The 23,572-nt window shown below is 44.8% G+C and overlaps 1 protein-coding gene across 1 annotated transcript in view; it reads left to right on the plus strand.

Moving 5' to 3' along the window:
* The window catches only part of SCPEP1 (serine carboxypeptidase 1), a 36,236-nt gene that overhangs the window by 1,340 nt on the left and 11,324 nt on the right, over positions 1-23,572 (plus strand). Inside the window, exons 2-7 of the mRNA XM_008072020.2 lie at positions 1,995-2,143; positions 6,983-7,072; positions 9,604-9,759; positions 10,120-10,194; positions 16,974-17,046; positions 23,027-23,064. Of these exons, the coding sequence (XP_008070211.2) occupies positions 1,995-2,143; positions 6,983-7,072; positions 9,604-9,759; positions 10,120-10,194; positions 16,974-17,046; positions 23,027-23,064 (581 nt within the window). The remainder of the gene's footprint in view (positions 1-1,994; positions 2,144-6,982; positions 7,073-9,603; positions 9,760-10,119; positions 10,195-16,973; positions 17,047-23,026; positions 23,065-23,572) is intronic.

Consider the following 23,572-nt stretch of genomic DNA (forward strand, 5'->3'; position numbering starts at 1 on the left):
CCACTCACCTCAGCCTCCCAAAAGCGCGGGATTACAGGCTGAGCCACCGAGCCCAGCTTCTGGTTGTCTTATTCTCTGTTCTTATTTACAAGACACCATTGTCTCCTTCTCTAGTCCCATCTCTACACTATTGGGACTAGTGTTCGTTTATTTGCAAAAGAGGCTTGAAATTTGAGAAAGGAGAACTGGAAGGCAGAAAACTTCAGTCGCATAGGGGACTCCTCTCATCATCTTTTAACATCAGTTTCCCCTACCTCCCCCCACCTTTTTTTAACCCAGAGTGGAGGGTTTGTTTGTTTGATTGAGTTGGGGTCTCATCTTGTCCTCCAGGCTGGAGTGCAGTGACACGATTATGATTACAGCTCATGGCAGCCTCCACCTCCTGGGCTCAGGAAATCCTGCTGTCTCACCTTCCCTAGTAGCTGGGACTACAGGTGCTTGCCACCACGCCTGGTTAATTAATTTATTTATTTATTTTTGTAGAGATGAGGTCTTGCTATGTTGCCTCGGCTGGTCTGGAACTCCAGGGCTCAAGCAATTCTTTCGCCTCAGCCTCCCAAAGTGCTGGGATTACAAGCAAAAACTACTGACCTCAGAGTGGTTTTTCGGGGGGGGGGAAGGTACTATAATTTGGAAGTTGATACCTTAGAAATAGGAGACAGAAAATATATGTAAATACTCTTTTCCAATATGTATTTTGTAGATACTAGAAAAGTTAACTACAGAAAATTGGAGTTGTGGGTTTATGGGGGAGATTATATATGTGTGTGTGTGTGTGTGTGTGTGTGTGTGTGTGTAGAGATATATATATATATATATATCTCTACACACACATATATATTTATCTCTTTCATTTAAAAAAATTGATCTACATTAGTGAGGAAAATTGCCCCTTTTCATATTTGTTGCAGCTCTTTCTTTGCTGTTTATTTTTGATGGCCAGAAATTTTGTGATATAAAGTTTCTGTCCTCACCTCTTTTTCTTTTTCTTTTTTTTTTTAATCAATATTTTTAATTATGGTTTTGTGGGGTACAGTTAAGGGTTAGGTGTTCAATTATGTTTCATTCAGGCACCCTGTTGATAAGAGGTGTTTCCCCATCCCCAGACAGATATTTGCTACTGTTAATCCTATCCCCCCCCATAGTTTCCCAGTACCATCAGTCATTTTCTTATAGTATTACACTGGATGTTCACCTCTTTTTCTTTATATTCTCTGGGGTTTGCCTAAATTTTTTTCTTATCCAGAGGTCAGAAAAATATTCAACTATATTTTTGTATTATTTTTAATACTTAAAATTTAAAATGTAAACACTTGATCCACTTGGAATTTATTTTGGTTTATAGTGTTGAAATGACCTAAGTTTCTATTTTTGTTTTCCTCCCAAAAAAGTAGCAATTGCTTTGGTACCATGTATTGTATAGTCTCAGCCCCACTAATTTGGGATGCCTCTTTCTTCATATGTTATTTGTGATATAAAAACCAGGATGTTGCATTTTGAAATGTTTGTTTTTTCTTAAAATGTAAATATCTCATTTGTTTGTATGGGATTATAAAAGCGTTTCAACTTGATTATTACAAATCCAAAGATTGCCAAAAGGTGTTGAGGAAAAAATGAAAGCCTCCAGCCTCCTATGCCACAATTAAGTTTGGTTTCTTTTTTTTTTAATCTTTAGAGACGAGGTCTCACCAAGTTGTCCAGGCTGGTCTGAACCCCTGGGCTCAGACAGTCTTCTCACCTCTGCCTCCCAAGGTGTTGAGTTTACAGTCATGAGCCACCATGCCCAGCCAGTTTCTTTTTTTAGAGCTGAGGTGTTTTTTTCCCTTCTTCCCACAATATATTGAAGTGGGTAAATGACCTACAATATACAAGTCTTCTCTAGCCTAGCTACAATATACAAGTCTTCTCTACCAAGCTTGGAATTTACCTGGATGTTTCCTCTTCAGGAAAATGAACTTGTTCTTCAGGAAAGTAAAAATGAGTTTGTGTTTTAGGAGCTGTCATCGACTGGCCCATGGAGGAGGGCAAGGAAGTGTGGGATTATGTGACTGTCCGTGAGGATGCACACATGTTCTGGTGGCTCTATTATGCCACCAATCCCTGCAAGAACTTCTCAGAACTGCCCCTGGTCATGTGGCTTCAGGTAAAGTGGTGCCCCTGCCTGAGCTGAGGTTGAGGCCAAGGCTTTTCCTCTTGGCCCTTTGCTGGCTCTTAAGGGCTCAAGTCTCAGTGGTGAAGAACTGGGTTGGTCCAGCAGCCAGGCCTGGGAGCTTGGCAGGCTTCTGGGGCAGGCGGAGGCAATGGTATAACCAAAGAGGCCAAATCAGAGAGGGAGAATTTCTAGCCTTTTGCCAGTGTCATTCTATATGGAGTCCTCACTAAAAATTCTTGATGGTATATTTGACTATATACTGATAGTGTTTGAGGCTGGGCATGGTGGCTCATGCCTGTAATCTCAACACTTTGGGAGGATGAGGCAGGAGTATCACTTGAGGCCAGGACTTCAAGACTAGCCTGAATATAGCAAAACCCTGTCTCTATTAAGAATATAAATAAAAGAAAATTAAAAACAAAAAACATGTTTTAGGCAAAGACTGAAATACCCTGACTCAACACTTTCCTTGTTCTCCCCAGAATCCTTTCCTTCACCCTAACTTCTTTTTTTTTTTTTTGAGTTGGAGTCTCACTCTGTCGCCCAGACTGGAGTGCAGTGGCCGCTCCCACCCACCGCAGCCTCGACCTGCTGGGCTCCGGCGATCCTTCCGCCTCAGCCTTCCAAGTAGCTGGAACTACAGGCGCGCACTACCACGCCCGGCTAATTTTTGATTTATTGTAGAGATGAGGTCTCGTCAAGTTGCCCAGGTGGGTCTCGAACCCACGGGCTTAGGCAATCCACTCACCTCGGCCTCCCAAAGTGCTGGGATTACAGGCTGAGCCACTGAGCCCAGCCACGCCCTAACTTGTAACCCCCAGAAAACCAGATATTTTGAAGGGACTGCTACCAGCCTTGTGCATCTAAGTGTGAATATTGGGTCTTCTCATCTCCCTAAATGCTTGCATTGTAGGTCTGATTGTAGGAGTCAAGGCAGAGAACTGGTTGAAAGGTATTCAGGGGCAGATAGAGGCTTCTTCCTGGCATTTCTGAAATTCTGTGTCTGTCCAGAGGTGGCCCATACCCACCTGGAAGACCAGTCTCTAAGGAGGTACTAAGGAACATAGTCTTGCTTCAGCCTCGAAAATGTGGCCATGGCCCAGCCAGGGCTCCAATTCGCTCACTGGTACAAAGGGACCTTGGTGTTTGCCTCCATGGGGGACAAATGGAACTTCCTCCAAAAATGCCAGTATTGATAAGCACCTCCTAGGCCAGTTGCTGCAGACTTTCTGGTGATATAGAGTGAAGAGAAACAGAGGCCTCTCTCTCTCTGGGATGATCACAGGAGGGCTACATGTGGGGCTTAGCCCCAGGGTGCAGATTTGAGAGTGCCACAGAAGAACAACACATGTGTGTCAACCCAGGGAGCTCTGTTCACCTCTGGCGATTGGAGACAAGGTGCAGCATGGCTGGCAGTGAGAACCAGACTGTATACAAGCACAGGCCTGCTGGCCCAGAGCCCTGGACTTTCAGTGCCTTCCTGCCACTTATGGTTGTGGCAAGATACTTCCTTCTCTGAGCCTTGGTTTTCAAATTTAGGGGATTTTGGTGATTTTCCAGTTGTGTATAAGTCAGCAGAACTTTTTTTACGCTCAAGTGAAAGCTTACACATGGAAGGCAAAGCAGATAAAAGTGGAAGTGCTGAGGCAGGGGTGGGGGCTAGGGACTGAGTTCCATCCATTTGACCTCCCCACTTTGTCCCAAGACACCCTAGAAACACTTTTTGCCCTGTCAGTAGAGCAATTTGAAAAACACTGAATTTCTAAAGTCGCAGGCTGTCCTTTTGGTAGACTACAGAGCAGGATTGTTGTTTTAATTGAATTAGTTACTAACATTTTTAAATGAGGACATTTCCTTCCTCTTTCCAAAAACCAGGAGATACAGAACTTTGGGGCCTGAACTCACTGTCCCTAAAGCTGAGTGGTGGTGGCCCCCTTTCAGAGAGGGCAGTAGCTCCTGGATTAGGGGATCTCTCTGCTACCATCTGACTTGCTCTGCTCCTTGGCCTCTGCCTGGCCTCTGGAGGCCATCCAGTTTGTGGCCTTTGGTTCGGTTAATCCTTTGAGCTGAGATGCTATTTGAAGTGGGTCAACTGAAGACACTCTTTTCTACTTCCCCAAAGACACAGGAAAGAAAAAAAATTATACTTGCAGAAGAAATAATTAAATTAGATTAAAAGGAGATCTATTTTGGTAGCCTATTGAGGACATGTGCCCTGACTTTAGGAATTGAGGCTGCCGGGTGTGGTGGCTCATGCCTGTAATCTCGGCACTTTGGGAGGTGGAGGCAAGAGGATTGCCTGAGCCTGTGGGTTCAAGACCAGCCTGGGCAACATGACAAGACCTCGTCTCTACAGTAAATCAAAAAAAGTAGCTGGGTATGGTGGCACACGCCTGTAGTTCCATCTACTTGGAAGGCTGAGGTGGAAGGATTACCTGAACCCAGCAGGCTGAGGCTGTGGTGGCTGTGGGTGTGCCACTGCACTCCAGCCTGGGTGACAGAGTAAGACTCTGACTCAAAAAAAAAAAAAAAGAATCAAGCCTATGTCGTCTGAGTGGAGTAACAAGCTATTTTAGGGACACTTTCAGGTCACTAAAGCATGTCATTTGGTCCACTGACACATTTACTGTATTTCAGAGTCACTGGATAGCCTCAGGCCATGATAGTACCCAATCCCAGAGTTCAAGACAAAATAAGATTTTGCAGTAGGATGCATTCAAATGGAACAGAAGCATCCTCTAGCCAGCATCTCGTTGCCATTGGGGAGACGGTGAAGGAAGGGATGGGAGTTGTCTCCTCCTGTCGCCATAGCTTACTAGAAGCAGGCAGGGAAGTGAGATTTCTCCTGCAAGTCCCAGCCCTCAGGGATCCCAGCTTCCCCCCTGTCACTTTGATCTTCCCTTATCCCAATAATTCCACTAGGAAAAAGGGACCCAGCTTTCATATGAGGGCACATTCTTAGCTGTCTTTGATTGCATATTGCGTTGTAAGCATTTTTCATTGTTGCTACACAGTTTTCTGTAGTTTGGGATTCTGAAAAGCAGTGGAAAGTTCCACGCTGTAGACTCGCCCATTCCCCTGATGGGGGATGTTCAAGTTGCACCCTCATGTCTGCTGCTGTGATGAATAGCACTGTGATGAACAGCTCCATCTGGTTTGTGAACTTTTTACTGCTGGGTTAGGAAATCTTAAGATACAAAGTGCTGGCTGGGTGTAGTGGCTCACACCTGTAATCCCAGCACTTAGAGAGGTGGAGGCGAGAGGATTGCCTGAGTCCACGGGTTCAAGATCAGCCTGGGCAACATGGCAAGACCTCGTCTCTACAATAAATAAAAAAATTAGCTGGGTATGGTGGTGCACACCTGTAGTTCCAGCTACTTGGAAGGCTGAAACAGAAGGATCACCTGAGCCCAGCAGGTCGAGGCTGCAGTGACGGTGAGCGTGCCACTGCACTCCAGCCTGGGCAACAGTGAAACTCCAACTCAGAAGAAAAAAAAGGATACAAAGTGCATGTGATCAGGGGAATGTATAGCCTTCTTGCTGTTGTCTCGTTACCCCTTAATGCCGGGTCTACCTTTTTTTTTTAACCTCTTTCCCTCTCTAGCTTTTCTTATACAAATTATCCTAGCATCTGTTTTGCCAGAGCTGTTCCCTTTCATTTTTGTGTACCTTATGCATAGAGAGGCCATATGGTTTTATTCTAGGCTCTGGACCTGTCCCTTCACCTCAGCTGACAAGGCTCTCCTCATAACCTCCCCTGCTCAGCTGACCCCTGGATTTGTCCAGAAAAGCACTGATTGTCTTTTTTCCCCTGACCATCTCCCAAAGGGCTTCCTCCCTCCTCAATCAGAAAGTCCACCCAGGGCCAGGTGCAGTGGCGCACACCTGTATTCCCAAGTGCTTTGAGAGGCCAAGGAGGGAAGATCGCTTGAGCCCAGAAGTTCAAGATCAGCCTAGGCAACATAGCGAGACCTCATCTCTACAGAAAAATGTAAAAATTAGTCAAACATGGTGGCACACTCCTGTAGTCCCAGCTACTCGGGAGACTAAGGTGGGAGGATCAGTTGAGCCCAGGAGTTGGAGGCTACAGTGAGTCATGATCACACCACCGCACTTCATCCTGGGCAACAGTGAGACTGCAACTCAACCTGCCCCATTCTGCCCCTTTCCTGTCCTCCTTGAGTGCTTCAGAGCCCATACAACTTCTGTCTCACAGTCCAGGGCCCCCAGCACCAAGCTTCAGTTTAGAATCCTGCCTCTCCCTGCCCTCGGTGCCCACAACATCCCAGGCCCTCTGCCCTGGTACTTCAGAGTTTGCTACGTTATATCCAGAGAATCTGCTTGATCAAACTGCCCCTTAGTCTGGGTCCCTTATGAAGGACTCTGAGAAGAGAGTCTCCCACCTCCTGGGGAAAGAACGGTGGGATGGGGAGTCACAAAACTCAGGGCTAGTCCTGTGGAGCCCCTAATTGCCCAGTGGTCCAGGACCAGTCACCTTCCCTCTCTGAGTTTTCCTGCTCCTTTGAAATGAGAGCAGTTAGGAGAGATGTAAGATGCCTTCCAGCTCTTCCATGCTGAAAGCCAGGAGCCCCATGGCAGGCCAAGGTTCTAGCTCGGGGTCTTTCAAAGAAAAAGACTTCGGTGGTTACAGTGGAGGTCAGTTATTAATGCAGAAGTCCTGGGTCACTGGAGAGCTGGTGCCTTTTGTGCAGGTTGACCCAGCCATCACTAACTCGCAAATTGTTTCTAGTGAATGTAGTCATTCATTGTAATCACTGAGATTTGACTAACATTTTCTCTGGGTTTGTTTGTTTCTTCTCTCTTCCACAGGGTGGTCCAGGCGGCTCCAGCACTGGATTTGGGAACTTTGAGGAAATTGGGCCCCTTGACAGCGACCTCAAACCACGAAGAACCACCTGGGTACAGTGATTCTAGCTGAACCTGCCCTGTGGCCTCTCAGAGCCCAGGCCCCACCCAGCCCCGCCCAGCTCTGGGTGGGGCCACAGATGAAGCAATCCATCCACTGCATTCTTCCTCTTCCTGTGTATGCTGAAGCTTTGGGCCTCAGCTCCCAGCTTCTCCCATTTCTGAGGACAGTTTGTCCCAAGCAGTTTCTCTTGCCTTCTCCAGCTCAGTGACCTTTCTCTCCATCCACCTTCAAAACCTGCTCCAGCAGACACTGGGGGCCCTGTACTATTCCCGTGTTGGCTCCCTGTGCAGTCTCAGACTCCAGTGTTCCACCGTCTATCCATCACTCCCAGTCCTTTCTTCTCTCCTACGCTCCTATGTTACGTCTTGACTTCATCAAAACAAGTCCCTTGTCCCCGTCCCCTTTTTTAAAAAAAAAAAGTTTGTTTGTTTGTTTGTTTACTTAAGTCAGAGTCTGGCTCTGTCATCCAGGCCAGAGTGCAGTGGCATGATGGGGGTTCACAGCATCCTCAACCTTCTGGGATTAGGCAGTCCTCCCACCTCAGCCTCCCCAGTAGCTGGGACTACGTACACACCACCATGCCCTGCTAATTTTTTAATTTATTGTAGACACAAGGTTTTGCTATGTTGCACAAGCTGGTCTTATACTCCTGGGCTCAAGCAATCCTCCCATCTCTGCCTCCCCGAATGCTGGGATTATAGGTGTATTCAGTGTCCCCTCCCCTTTTTTGTGGGAGGGGTCAGAGTCTTCCTGTCACTCAGTCTGGAGTGCAGTGGCACACCTACAGCCACCACAGCCTCAATCTGCTGGGTTCAGGTGATCCTTCCGCCTCAACCTTCCAAGTATCTGGAACCACAGGCATGCACCACCATACCCAGCTGATTTTTTAATTTATTATAGAGACAAGGTTTTGCCATGTTGCTCAGGCCAATCTCAAACCCCTGAGCTCAGACAATCATCTCACCTCCACATCCCAAAATGCCAGGATTACAGGCATGAGCCACTGTGCCTGGCCCAGTCCCTCCCTTTTTGATGTCTCTCGGACTCTTCTTCTCACCTTCTCCCCTCCATCCTTAGCATCTCTTCCTGCCCTTACCCTTCTCTGGTCAAACCCCTCACCCCCAGTTCCCATGTCCTTTCCTTCTCCCTTTACAGCCTTGCTAAGTCCTGCCTTGGGTCAGCTCCACCGTCTGCCCACTCAGCCCTGTCCCCAGGCTGCCAGACACTGATGAGCAAAAGAACCACACAATCCACCAGCTGGGGCTGTTGCACAGCATGGCTGCACTTGAAGCTCTTGGCCATCCTTTGCTCTGCGGTTTGGGTCTCCCGGCAGTACCCATTGCTGCAAATGTTCTAAGATATCTGTCTTTCTCAAGCATATCTTACTCTCTCCTGCCTCAGGGTCTTTGCGCGTGCTTTCCTCTTGACCTGGAAATTCCTGTACTTGGTTCCCACTGAAGTGTCACCTCCAGGAGTGGTCACAGAGCATCCCTGGCTTGTTCTTAAACCCTCCCAGAGTTAAAAGGGCAACGTGACTAGGGCAGGGAACCTGAATGAGGAGGGAGGAGACCCAGGTCCTAGTCTTTATGCTGCCACCCACCTGTCCAGTTTTGTGATCCTGCACACATCCTCGGATCTTTCTGGGTTTTAATTTCCTGCTCAGCAAGGAAATGGTTGGGCTGTGTCATCACTAAGGATCCTCCCATATGTATGTATATATATATATATATATACACACACACACATAGAGTCAGAGTCTCACTCTGTTGCCCAGACTGGAGTGCAGTGGCATGCTCACGGCCACCACAGCCTCAACCTGCTGGGCTCAGGTGATCCTTCCGCCTCAGCCTTCCAAGTAGCTGGAAATACAGGTATGCACCACCACGCCTGGCTTATTTTTTGATTTATTGTAGAGAGGAGGTCTCACCAAGTGGCCCAGGCTGGTCTCGAACCCCTGAGCTCAGGCAATCCTCTCACCTCCACCCCCCAAAGTGCTGGGATTAAAGGCTTGAGCCATTGCGTTTGGCCTATAAAATTTTATAAGTCTTGGCCTCTCCGGAAAAGATGTTAGAATAAATTCTTCTCTTGCAGTGTTCAGGGAAGCCAGGCCAAGTGAAAATTAGATTCATCTCAAAGAAAACTGACACATGGTGTTCATACCTTGAGTGTACTCTCGTTTCGTCCAGTCAGTGCCCAGACTCTCTCTGCATGACTCCGCCTGCACCAGCATGTGACCTTTATTGTCTTTGTACTGTGTGAAAAGCAACAGCTGAGATGCTTTGGTCCTCATGTCTATGTTGATCTTTCTTGCTTGTCCCTTTGTGTGTGAGTGCCTTTCTTTGCTGCAGTCTATGTTCATGTCCTTTTTTTTTTTTTTTAATTCCTTTTATCAGCAAGGATATCATCATCACACTGATGTCCTCACATATGTGGTTTTTGCTGAGTTGGGTATAAATGATCAAAAGATGATTGGTGACCAACAGACTGATTGCAACATTTGGTTTTCCTGTGTGGCATGTAGCTCCAGGCTGCCAGTCTCCTATTTGTGGATAATCCCGTGGGCACTGGGTACAGTTACGTGAACAAGAGTGGTGCATATGCCAAGGACCTGGCTGCAGTGGCTTCAGACATGATGGTTCTCCTGAAGACCTTCTTTGATTGCCACAAAGAATTCCAGGTCAGCAAAGACTTAGCTGAGCAAAGGGTTGGCAGTAGCCACTTTGCCTGTATCAGGATAAGCATCAACTTTCCAAGGAGTTTAATGTCCAGCTGACTTCAGAGGAAACCTTTTTTCCTCCTGGGATTGGATTATAGACTTTTCTTTCTTTCCTCTTAAAGTTGGTTTTCAACTAGAAAGAATGACCCTGGAGTCAGTATTCTAATCTGACATGATAATCAGACAAGGGTGGGGGGTAGGGGAGAAAAAAGCTGATTTGTTCTGCCTGGCCGTTATATGCAACTGAAATTTGAAATTAATTTGTGTAAAGGAAAGGCAATCAGGATATTTTATTATTTGTAATTTTTTTTTTCTTGCTAGACAATTCCATTCTACATTTTCTCAGAGTCCTATGGAGGAAAAATGGCAGCTGGCATTGGTCTAGAACTTTATAAGGTAACAGAAGATGATCTTATTATGTTTTTGAACAGAAAACCAATTGTGTTACTTTTTTATGCTCACCTGATATGCTTACCTGAATATATTTGAATAGGGCTGTGTACATGCAGAATAACGTTGTCTGTGGTGATAACCATGAAAAGTTTTTAAAAGAATAGTAGAGATTGCTGGCTGGGCCTGGTGACTCAAGCCTGTAATCCCAGCACTTTGGGAGATGGAGATGAGGGGATTGCCTGAGCTCAGGGGTTCAAGACCAGCCTGGGCAACTTGGTGAGACCTCATCTCTACACACACACACACAAAAAGAATAGTAAAGATTGCCATACCACCAGATACAAACAAGTTCTAAAGCTACAGTAAGTAAAAGAAGGTGGTACTGATACAGCAACAGATAAACATTAAATGCAACAGCTAAATAATTCAGAAACTAATTTTATATACATTTTATATGTATGTGTGTGTGTGTGTGTGCGTGTGTGTGTATGTGTGTGTGTATCAGTCCGTTTTGTGTTCCCATAAAGGAATACCTGAGGCTAATCAATTTATATAGAATAGAAATTTATTTTACCTCATGGTTCAGCAGACTGTACAAGAAGCATAATGCCAACATCTACTTCCCGTGAGTCCTCAGGAAGCTTACAATTGTGGCAGAAGGTTGGCGAGGCAGCAAATGTGTCACATAGTGAGGGCTGAAGCAGGAGAGAGAAGGAAGTGCCAGGCTCTTCAAACAACCAACTCTCATGTGAACTAATAAAACAAGGGCTCACTTATTCCTGCAGGGAGGTCACCAAGTCATTCATGAGGGATCCATACCCATGACCTAGATATCTCCCACTATGCCCCATTTCTAACATTAGGGGTCACTTTTTTTTTAGTTGAACCTTGACCTCTCAGGTTCAGGCCATCCTCCCACTTCAGCCTCCTGAGTAGGTGGGACTATAGGCATGTGCCATCGTGCCTGGCTAATTTTTAATTTTTTTTAGAGATAAAGTCTCACTGTGTTGCCTAGAACTCCTAGGCTCAAGCAATTCTCCTGCCTTAGCCTCCCAAAGTGCTGGAATTACAGATGTGAGCCACTGTACCCGGCTAGGATCACATTTTAACATGAGATTTGGAGAGGACAAATATCCAAACTATATCATATGAATATGTATATATGTGTATCACATATTATATATTATATATAAATGACAAGGTGGCGTTTTAAATAATTGGCGCAAGGATAGAATATCAATAAATGGTTTGGAGACAAATGACACTTGTCACTTTGGAAAATAGAAAAGTTGGATTCTTGCCTTGTATAAAACATTCATTCTAGATAGATTAAAAAGTCTCATGGCCAGGCATGGTGGCTCATGCCTATGATCCCAGTATTCTGGGAGACCGAGGCGAGAGGGTTACTTGAGCCCAGGAGTTCAAGACCAGCCTAGGCTACATAGTAAGACCTCGTTTCTATAAACAAAACAAAACAAAACAAAACAAAACGAAAAAAACCTCATAATATTTGGTAGGAAAAGCTTTCCTTCACAAGATAAAACATTCAAAAGCCTACAAGAATGAGTTTGACATATTTAGTCTACATATATAGTTAAAGCTTCTCAGAGTTCCACAAGCAATTTTAAAGGTCTCTACGTATAGACAAACATATACAGATAGGCAAAGTCTCACTGTACAGACACACAAATATGTAATAGAAAAAGATTATTTTATTTATTTGTTTTTTTAGTCAGAGTCTCACTCTGTCTCCCAGACTGGAATGCAGACTGGAGTGCAGTGGCGCAATCATGGCCACCGCAGTCTCAAACTGCTGGGTTCAGGGGATCCTTCTACCTCAGCCTCCCGAGTAGATGAAACTACAGGTATGCAGCACCACACTTGGCTAATTTTTTGATTTATTGTAGAGACAAGGTTTCACCAAGTTGCCCAAGCTGACCTCAAACCCCTGGACTCAGGCAATCCTCTGACCTCGGCCTCGCAAAGTGCTGGGATTATAGGCATGAGCCACTGCACCTGGCCAAGATATTATATCAATAAGTTTATTTTACTTTTCTTTTTGAGTTGGGTCACACTCTGTCGCCCAGGCTGGAGTGCAGTGGCACTATCATGGCTACCACAGCCTTGACCTCCTGGGCTCAGGCAATCCTTCTGCCTCAACCTCCTGTAACTGGAACTACAGACCTATGCCACCACGCCTGGCTAGTTTTTAAATTTTTTTGTAGAGATGCTAGTTTTGAACTCCTGAGCTCAAGTGATCCTCCTGCCTCAGCCTTCCAAATTGCTGGGATTACAGGCATGGGCCACCATGCCCGGCAATTTTATTTTAAAAAGACAATATCCTGGTATAAAAATGGATAAAACATGTGAACAGGCAATTTCCAGAAGAAATACAAACAACCTGTTGGCATAGGAAAAATTTTCAACTTTTATTAGTAAGCCAAGCTCATGAGATTTGCAAATATTTAAAAGATTGATAACACCCAGTTTTGGTAAGAAGTCAGGAAAATAAGTACTCTTATGCACTTTTGGTGGGAATGGAAATTGGTAAATCAGTTAAAAAGGGCAATTTGACATTATCTATCAATTTTTAAAATGTATGTGTCCTTTGACCCAATAATTTTACTTCCAGAATCCATCTTAGGTGAATACTTAAGCATGTGAATATGTCAGGGGATATTTGTTATGCCATTATTTATAATGTCCATACTCTGAAAACAACTCAGTGGCCATCAGTACAGGATTACTTAATGAAATAAGAGTATCCTTCCTGGATGTAGCAATTTGCAGCCATCATAGAGAATGGACAGATCTGGCCAGGTACCATGGCTCATGTCTGTAATTCCAACAATTTGGGAGGCTGGTGCAGAAGGATCACTTGAGCCCAGGAGTTCTAGACTAGCCAGGAGTTTGAGACCAGCCTGGGCAGCATAGTGAGACCCTGTCTCTACCAAAAAAAAAAAAAAAAAAGGAAGAATCTGTATGTATGGAGTGTGGACAACTGTCCTTTGAGAATTCAGTTGTAGGCAAATTGTAGAGCAATATGAGATACCTTGTTTGTAGTTCAAAAAAACACATCTGTATGTAGGTGTATATATTCTTGTGAAGACAAAGGAAGGGGTTAAAATGATATGTAACATGTCAACTAGTCAACTAGCTGTTTAAGGACACAGATAGGGCAAGGTGAAAGAATTTCACATTTTCTGCTATCTCTTTCTGTGTTTAAATTTTGTACAGGAAGCCTTATTAGTTTTTTGTTGTTGTTGTTTATTAAATCTTGCCAGGTGTTGTGGTTCACAACTGTAATCACAGTACTTTGGGTGGTAAAGGTGAGAGACTTACCTGAGCCCAGGGGTTCGAGACCAGCCTGGGCAACTAGGCAAGACCTCACCTCTGCGACAAAATTAGCCAGACGTGGTGGTGCACACCTACACTTTCAGCTACTTGGAAGGCTGAGGTGGAAGGATTGCCTGAGCCCAGCAGTGAGTGTGTCATTGCATTCCAGCCTGGGCAGCAGGGTGAGATCCTGACCCCATTCCCCCCAAAAATGATTAATTTTTTTAAAAGCCTTTCATAGAAGCAGTATATGTACGTTACAGAAAATTAGAAAATACAAGCACAAATTAAAAATGAAATGTTCTCTTTCCTACCAAATAGAGATCACCACAGTTAATGTATAGCTTTCTAAATATTTTTCTGCAAAAAATAATTTCTTGGTAAAAATTTGCAAATAATTCATATTATACATACTGCCTTCATCAATCAGTAGTCCTGACCTTTCTATTTCAGTAAATTTTCACCTCAGGCCGGGCTCGGTGGCTCAGCCTGTAATCCCGCACTTTGGGAGGCCGAGGTGAGTGAATGGCCTGAGCCCACGGGTTGGAGACCCGCCTGGGCAGCGAGACCTCATCTCTACATAAATCAAAAAACCAGCCGGGCGTGGTAGCGCAGGCCTGTAATTCCGGCTACTCGGAAGGCTGAGGCGGAAGGATCGCCGGAGCCCAGCAGGTCGAGGCTGTGGTGGCCGGGAGCGGCCACTGCACTCCAGTCTGGGCGACAGAGTGAGACTCCAACTCAAAAAACAAAACCCAAAAAAACAACAAATTTTCAACTCAAATATTCAGACCTCCTTCATTGATCCCTTCATAACCAGTTTCTCCAAGCTGTTACCTGATCCAGATCCATGAATTACTACTGACTGTGATGTCCCTAAGGTCTCTTTCATCTAGCACAGTCCTTTTTTTTATGACCATGATTTGTTGAAGAGACCAGACCTCTTGTCTTGCTGAACGTCTCAGTTTCTGGATTAGTCTAGAAACTTCTTCATGGTATTAATTACTCTACTCACTGTATTTCCTCCAAAACCGGAAGTTATATTTACAGGCTTGATGCATTCAAGGTAAAATTTTGAATAGAACATATTACAGGTCAGGCTTCAACAGACTGTGGCCACAGGTCAAATCCAGCCCACCACCGTTTTTTATGATCCATGAACTAAGACTGGTTTTTACATTTTTAAATGGTTGTGGGGGGATCAAAAGAAGAAAAATATTTCATGACACATGAAAATTACATGAAACTGAAATTTCACTATTAATAAACAGGTTAATAAAACATTCGTTTTTACATATTGCCTATGGCTCCATTAGTGCTGAAGTGGCGAGTTGAGGAATTGCAACATCGACTGCCTTTGACCCACAAAGCCTAAGTATTTAATATCTGAAAACGTGCCAACCTCTGTCGTAGGTGATGTGCACTTGTTTTGCATCAAATCAGAAGGCACGTGATGTCTAGGTCTAGTCTGATTCCTCCAGTGAACTCTTATGGCCTCTTCTTGCAAAGAAAGTTATCCAAGCCGGGCATGGTGGCTCACACCTGTAATCCCAGCACTTTGGGAGGCAGAGGTGAGAGGCTTGCCTGAGCTCACGGTTTCAAGATCAGCCTAGGCAACTTGCCAAGATCTCATCTCTACTATAAATCAAAAAATTGACCAGGCATGGTGGTGCATGCCTGTAGTTCCAGTTATTTGGAAGGCTGAGATGGAAGGATCACCTGAGCCCAGCAAATTGAGGCTGCGGTGGCCATGATCATGCACTACACTCCAGCCTAGGCAACAGTGAAATTCTGACTAAAAAAAAAAAAAAGTTATCAATTGGTGTTATTTTTGTACCATATGGACGTCCAGTTCCTCATCCACCTTTCACCCACTGGTTTTGAACATCAATTTGTAATTCTCACCTAAATCAGTAATTCCTTTTCCTCCTGGGCTCAAGCAATCTTCCTGGCTCAACCTCTGGAGTAGCTGGGACTACAGATGCCATACCTGGCTAATTTTTTATAGAGACGAGGCCTCGCTGTGTTGCCCATGCTGGTCTTGAACTCCTGGACTCAAGCAATCCTTCCACCTCAACCACCTCAGAGTTCTGGGATTACAGGCATGAGCTACTGCTCTCAGCCTGAAATCAGGAATTTCATTAGGAGTTTCACAGTAGTGCTTTCTCCTTGTGTCATTTTGTTCACAGCTGTTAGTTGGCATGCTTCTATAAAGTGAAACTTCTTGCATCACCTGGGGCTATTTAGGTTACTCTGAAATAAATTCATTCTGGAAAAGCCAGATAAATGCATAATTTTTTTCTCCTTAATTAACAGTGTTCAGAATTAGGGCAGTCATTGTTTTCTTGTTTTAGGTCTCTGGATAGTATGTGCACTCATATAATTCAAAATTCAAAAATTACAAAAAGCATGCTGTGAAGTTCTCCCTCTTGTCCCTGTCCCCTCCCTGGGGCCATCTTTCTTATTAGTTTTTTCCATATCTTTCCAGAGGTCTTTCATGCCTGTACAAGCTAGTTCATGTGTATGCTTTTTTCTCATTTTTACACAAATGATAGTATGTACGATACACTGTTCTATGCCTCTCTTCTTAAAAAATTTAACAATATACTTGGGAGATCTTTTTAAATCAGTTCTAAAAGAACCTTCTTTTTTGTTGCTGTTGTTGAAAGCTTCAATTTAGACATTTATATTACTTGGGGGTTTTTTTTCTTCATTTTTAATTTTTTGTAGAGATAGGAGTATTGCTTTGTTGCCCAAACTGGTCTTGAACTTCTGGGCTCAAGTAGTCCTCCTGTCTTGGCCTCCCAAAGGTGTGAGCCACCAGTACTGGCCTGAGAACATTCTTATTTTTTTAAGTTGTGTCAAGTACCTTGGACACTACCATAATACCTTTAGCCATCGTATTGATAAATGTTTAGATTGTTTCCAATGTTTTGCTACTGGGCAGATGTTTTGCTACTGGGCAGATGTATTACTTTGAAAATGAACAAAAGGAACAGAGTGGCATGAGCCCACTCCTCCCTCGAGGACATCCTAAGGAGTCCTCCCTGCCCTTCAGTGATACTGCCTGGCAGGGGTGAATATACCTAAGAGGCTTCGTGAGCATCTTGTGAGAAATCACAGACCCTGAGATTGGGGGGGCAGTATCCCTCCTAAAGAAGACTAGGGACCCCCCACCCCACTTACATCCTGCCAGCTCCCTGAAAACAAAGTAGAGAAAAGCTCAGACAGTTCCTACAAATGCTGTCTTGCAAATGGTGGCAGGAAAGAGCTGCCCTTACTCTCTTGTGAGTACAAGATTCCCTATAATACCCAGAGAATCTTGTGAAGGGTAGACAGAAAGAAGTCTTCATGCTCTAGAAAGGCAGTTTGTTAAGGCTTGGCTGCCTCTCTCTGTTGAAGAAGGGATGGAGGCCCCTTGGCAAGGATGTTTCTTGGATCTCTTCTAGGCCATTCAGCAAGGGACCATCAAGTGCAACTTTGCCGGGGTTGCTTTGGGTGATTCCTGGATCTCCCCTATTGGTAAGTACACAATGTTCAGGCATTTCCTTACTTCTCCTTTGCCCATCCTTTCCTGGGACTTTGTGCTGTGTTGTCCAGATCAAAGAACAAGGCAGCAGAATGTTTGGGGTCTTGGAGATGTCAGTACAGAAGGTATTTTCCCAAAGAACATCCAAAAAATTCAGGGACAAAGCGCCTACCATGGTGCTCATGAAATGTCAGTAGCACAGGGCTGAACTGAGTTTTTAAAATTTGATTCTCACAACAGAAGAATCAAATTTTGCAGTTGGAGACATTCTAAAATCTCAGAGAGGCCAGGCATAGTGGCTTATGCCTGTAATCCCAGCACTTTGGGAAGCAGCAGGATAGCTTGATCCCAGGAGTTCAGAACCAGCTTGGGCAACAAACTGAGACCTCGTCTCTACAAAAAAAATCAAATAAATTAGCTGGATGTGGTGGTGCATGCCTGTAGTCCCGGCTCCTTAGAAGACTGAGGCAGAAAGATCACTGGGGGGCCAGGAGGTCAAGGCTGTGGTAAGCCATGATTATACCACTGCCTTGCAGCCTAGGCAACAGAGTGAGACTCCTACTCAAAATAATAAAGTCTCGTGAAACTTGCCCTCTGACACACAGGATGAATAGCCTAGTAAAGATTCAAACCCAAGTTCTAATTTGTCACCCTGTCCCCTCTACCTTCCTCATACTGGTTGAGCATTTGGGATGAAATTCCATCTGTTGCTCATGTTGGTGGCTGGACAAAGTTAGCATCAGGTCTTGCAGCTTGGAGGTGTGCAGTTTCAAAACTGAGCATCCTTGCTGGGAGGACAGATAAGAATTGTTTATGTCACAGACATTCAGGGTGTGACTTCAGACATCCGAAATAATTAAACTCTGTCACTGGGTTTCTCAACCTCAGTACTGGTGACATCTCCGGTTGTATATTTCTTTGTTGTGGGTGGCTGTCCTGTCATTGAAAGATACTTATCAGAAGCATCCTTGGCCTCTGCTCATGAGATGCCAGTAGCACCACCCCAGCATGACAACCACAAATGTCCCTAGACATTGCCAAATGTCCCTGGGGGGATAAACTGCCTCTGGGTGAGAACTATTGTTCTAACCTAACAAAAGTCAAAACCAAACTATAGTTAGAAATCAGAGATTTCCTTTGGAGCAGGGAGAGGCATAAGCCAGAAAAGGACATGAGGGAACTTTCTGGGCTGTGTCCTGCATCTTGATTGGGGTATGGTTACATGGCATATGCATTTATCCAAATTCTTCTGATGGCACATTTGTGATGACAGCTCAATTTTTAAAATAGTAATTTATAAAAGGTAATATTTTCCTTTAAAAGATCGGGATTTGGCTTGTTACAGAGTCGTGTTCCTAATGGATTAGGGATTTTTTTTTGGTGGGGGGTATCATAGTCTCACTCACCCCAGGCTGTAGTGCAGTGGCATGCTCACAGCCACCACAGCCTCGACCTGCTGGGCTCAGGCAATCCCTCCACCTCAGCCTTCCAAGTAACTGGTGTGTATCTCCATGCCTAGCTAATTTTTCTTTATTTATTGTAGCAACGAGTTCTCATCACGATGTCCAGGCTGGTCTCTGACCCCTAGACTCAGGCAATCCTCTCGCCTTGACCTCCCAAAGTACTGGGATTACAGGCATGAGCCACTCACTGCACCCAGCCAGATTCAGGATATTTTAATGCTACTTGGAATGGTTATTTCTTACCCTCATGCTTGGCATCTCCGAGGTAGGACTGAAATGGCATTAAACCAAGTCATCACAGAGAGGAGGACTGCTGTTTGGTTTTCCTTCCTGGATAGACCTATAGGACTATCCTATAAAACTGCAGAAGCCAGCCTGGGCAGCATAGTGAGACCTCATCTCTACAAAAAAAATCAGAAAATTAGCTGGGCTTGGTGGCACATGCCTGTCGTCCCAGCTATTTGGGAGGCTAAAGCAGAAGAATTGCCTGAGCCCAGCAGGTTGAGGCTACAGTGAACCATCATGTGCCAGTGCACTCCAGCCTGGTCAACAGTGTGAGACCCTGACTCAAAAACAAAAACAAAACCTGTAGAAACCTTGATCAGAGGCATGAAAGTTCAGCTGTTTTCCTGTCAGATGTTGCTCATGTTGATGGCAAGACAAAGTTGTCATCTTGTCTTGCGACCCAGAGGTTTTTAGTTTCATAACTGAGCATCCTTGTTGGAAGCACAGATAAGAGTTGTTTATGCTTCCAAATGTTGGCACTTACCTTCATGCTTCCTCATGGGGTCTCATCCTGGTTTCAAAACAGCACTAAGCACTTTGCACATTCCGACTTCATTAAATCCTTACAACAACTCCATGGGATGGATGCTATTATGATCCTAATTTTGTAGATGATGAAACTGAGACTCAGAGAGGTTAAACAACTTTCCTAGCATTACCCAGCTAAAGTGGTGGAACTGGGTTTCAAACCCAGGCAGCAGATGCTGGAGTCCATGCACTTACCACTTTGCTACACTACCTAAGCAGAGTCAGTAAGGTTAGCCTCCTGGCTCTGCCAGTGCCATTCATTCTGTCTAGGGTTGGCCTTCTTGCCGTGATCCTCTTCACTTTCTGAATGTGCCTGATTGAATCTCTTTTTTTTTATTTTAAAGATGTGGGGTACAATTCAGGATTAGGTATATTAGTAGACACCGTACAGGTAAAGTTTGGACCTCCCTTTGATCCCCATTTTTCCTGGTTTGAGATCAGGTACCCTTATTGATGTTGTATCCTGCTACTGCCAATCCCTTTCTTATAGTATTAGGATAAATGTTCAGGATCTGCTTATGAGGGAGAACATGTGGTACTCAGTTCTTTGTTTCTGTGACAGAGCACTAGGTATTATAGACTCTAAATCCATCCAAATTGCTGTGAAGTCCATATGTTTGTCCTTCTTAATGGCTGCATAATATTCCATTGTGTATATGTACCCCATTTTTTTTACCAGTCCAGTTTTGATGGGCAGCACGGTTGCTTCCATGTTTTTGCTATTATGAATAGTGTTGCATGACCAGATCTTAATCCTCTCTTCCAGATCTACCTTAAATGTTGCTCCTCCATCCTTGAAGCATTCCTTCAAGGGGAAGTGCTGCTAGTTTCCATGAACAATTGTGGTTTTTGTTTTTTTTTAACTGGAGTCTCACTCCTTCACCCAGGCTGAAGTGCAGTGGCATGCACGCTCATGGCCACTCCAGCATTGACCTTCTGGGCTCCAGCGATCCTTCCGCCTCAGCCTTCCAAGTAGCTGAATCACAGACGTGCACTACCATGCCCAGCTATTTTTTGTTTTATTGTAGAGACGAGGTCTTGCCAAGCTGCTTGGACTGGTCTCAAACTCGCAAGCTCAGGCAATCCACTCGCCTTGGCCTCCCAAAGTGCTGGGGTTACAGGCTGAGCCACCAAGCCCGGCCTGTTTTTGTTTTTGAGTCAGGGTCTCACTCTGTGACTCCAGCTAGAGGACGGTGGCACGATCAAGGCTCACTGCAGCCTTGACCTCCTGGGCTCAGGAGATCTTCCTGCTTTAGACTCCTGAGTATCTGGGATTACAGGCACACACCACCACGCCTGAATGATTTTTTTATTTTTTATTTTGTAGAGACAACAGTGTCTTGCTATGTTGCCCAGGCTGGTCTTGTACTCCTGGGCTCAAGCAATCCTCCTGCCTTGGCCTTCCAAAGTGCTAGGATTATAGGTATGAGCCCCTGCGTCTTACTGTTGTTCATTACTTGCTGGGTAGTAGGTGCTGTGCTAAGTACTAGGCAAAGAGATACAGATAGGCTCCTGGTCTTCAAAGTCTTCATCTGCACTGTCACTAGGCACATGTGTCAATGACATTATGGTGGCCACTAACCACCTGTGACTGTACAAATTAAATTAACTACAATTAAATAAAACTTCAGTTTCTCTGTGACATTATGCACACTTTAAGTGCTCCTTGAAGTGGCTATTGGCTAGCATTTTGGAACACATGGATATAGAACACGTCCATCACTGCAGAAACTTCTATTGGACAGCACAGGTCTACTTCAAAAGTCAGGGCCCACAGGTCAAATCTGCCCTGCTACTTGCTTTGGTAAATAAGTGTTTTATTTGGGCACAGTCACACCTGCTCATTTGCATACTGTCTATGGCTGCTTTGGAGTCTGCAAGAATAGGCCTGACTAGTAGCAGAGACCCGCTGGCCTGCAGAGCCAGATTATTAATAGGAAAAGTTGACCAATTCCTGCTCTAGATCAAGCAGGCAATGGGATGCATTGGAGAATTGTAAGCAATTCTGTATTTCAGGATACTAAGGCATCAGTTTGAAAGTTAAGCTGGATAATTGAATCATATCCAGGTCGCAGAGGCTGTGGCATGCCTGCATTTTTCAGGGTGTGCTCTAAATAATACCAGTCCGATGAGGTGCTATACAAAGGGCTCGAATACATTTCGGAAATGCTAAACACTAGACCTACCTCTTCAAGATTCACAGGCTCATTAAAGGCTCTGAGAAGTCCTGCAGTAAACAAATGTGCTATATTTTGCATAGACCCAAAGGTATTTGATCGAAAAATCATTCTCTCTTCTAATATCTGAATTAAAATCTTGCAGAACTGAGGTTGTTTGAAACACACTTTGAGATGTTTGGCCCTACGGAGCCATGCTTCTAAGCAGTATACTGAAATGTGCTTTATACATTGAGGTCCTTGATTCTTTGTTGGCATTTCTCTCAATGGCGCTTGTCTTACCTGGTGACATGATAGTTGTGAACTCATCTAAGCCAAGGCTGTCAGTTTTCTTTGAGGACAGGCATTGTGTTACTCATAGTAATTTTTTTTTTTTTTTAGTCAGAGTCTTACTTTGTCACCCAGGCTGGAGTACGGTGGCATGATCATGGCTCACTACAACCTCAGTGTCCTGGGCTTAGGTGATTCTTCCCCCTCAGCATCTCAAGTATCTGAGACTGTAGGCATGCGCCACCATGCCTAACTAACTTTTATTTTTTAATTTTCTTTGTAGAGGTAAGGATTCACTATGTTGCCTAAGCTGGTTTTGAACTCCAAGGCTCCAGCGATCCTCCCACCTCACCTCCCAAAGTGTTGAAATTACAGGCATGATCCATCACCCCTCGCCTATGTTTATCTTCTCAAGCTCTTTGCTGCCTCCAGACCCTTAGTGAATTTTCAATATGTTTGTGGGGTAGGGATGAGTTGATTGGCAGTATAGCCATAGACACACTTGAGTTTCAAACTCATTAGTCTTCTTTTTTTTTTTTTTCGAGTTGGAGTCTCACTCTGTCACCTAGACTGGAGTGCACTGGCTCAGGTGATCCTTCCACCTCAGCCTTCCAAGTAGCTGAAACTACAGGCACAGACCACCACACCCAGCTAATTTTTTATGTGTTGTAGAGATGAGGTCTCACTAAGTTGCCTGGGCTGGTCTCAAGCCTGTGGGGTCAGGCAAAGTGGTCAAATCCCACTTTGACCTCCCAAAGTGCTGGGATTATAGGCGTGAGCCACTGCACCCAGCCTATTAGTCTTCTTTGTTTAGCTCCTTGGCAGGAGCTATTATCTCCAAACTGGAGGAGCAACAAGATGCGGAGCAGAAATGTGAGGGCGGAGAAATATTTTAAGCTGTCAAAAAGTCTAGAAGTCTGCAGATAAGAGACTCCACCTACACACCCACTGCCCGCCTGTGGAGGCTGTTACTGGCAGTGACTCACTTACTGGGCCAGTGTCAGGCCAAGTTAATGTGCCATTAGTCCTCAAAGTCAGCTGAAAGGCCCCTGCTCTTCATCCCACCTTCCAGCCACGGAAGTATCAGCCACCTCTTGCCTGGGTGCTGGTAAGTTGAAGAACTTTCCAGTCCAAAGCCACTGGGTCTCTTGCTTCTGTCTCTTTCTGCTTTGGAGGGAAGCCAGTTAGGTTTTTCTTTGTAAAGACAGACCCATGGCACACTTAATTTGTACATATGTGGTTTTCTTTAGATTCCGTGCTCTCCTGGGGACCTTACCTGTACAGCATGGTAAGTAGGTACATCTTTACCACTGTAGCCTCTGTGAAAAACAGCCCAGATAACCTCTTCTGGCTCTGGTCCCAAGAAGGGGAAGCCAGATGAATTTGCCTATGTGGTTGACACTTCTTCTTAGGGGACCATTAGTCCATATCAAAATGGAGACCCAAAGCAACAGCTGGCCTCAGGGTAAATTTAAAGAGAATCAGGAGTTGAATTGTACCCCATATCTTTAAAATAAAAATTAAAACCAAAAAGAGTGAATCAGGACTGCACCAGGCGTGGTAGCTCATGCCTATAATCCCAGGATTTTGGGAGGCAGAGACAAGAGGATTGCCTGAGCCTAGAGGTTTGAGACCATCCTGGGCAATGTGGCAAGACCTCGTCTCTACAATAAATCAAAACATTAGCCAGATGTGTTGGCACATGCCTATAGTTTCAGCTACTTGGAAGGCTGAGGCACAAGGATCCCCTGAGCCCAGCAGGTTGATGCTGCGGTAGCCGTGTGCATGCCACTGCA

The sequence above is a fragment of the Carlito syrichta genome, unplaced genomic scaffold (genome assembly GCF_000164805.1).
Source record: "Carlito syrichta isolate Samal-C Ts95f unplaced genomic scaffold, Tarsius_syrichta-2.0.1 Scaffold314811, whole genome shotgun sequence".
NCBI lineage: Eukaryota > Metazoa > Chordata > Mammalia > Primates > Tarsiidae > Carlito > Carlito syrichta.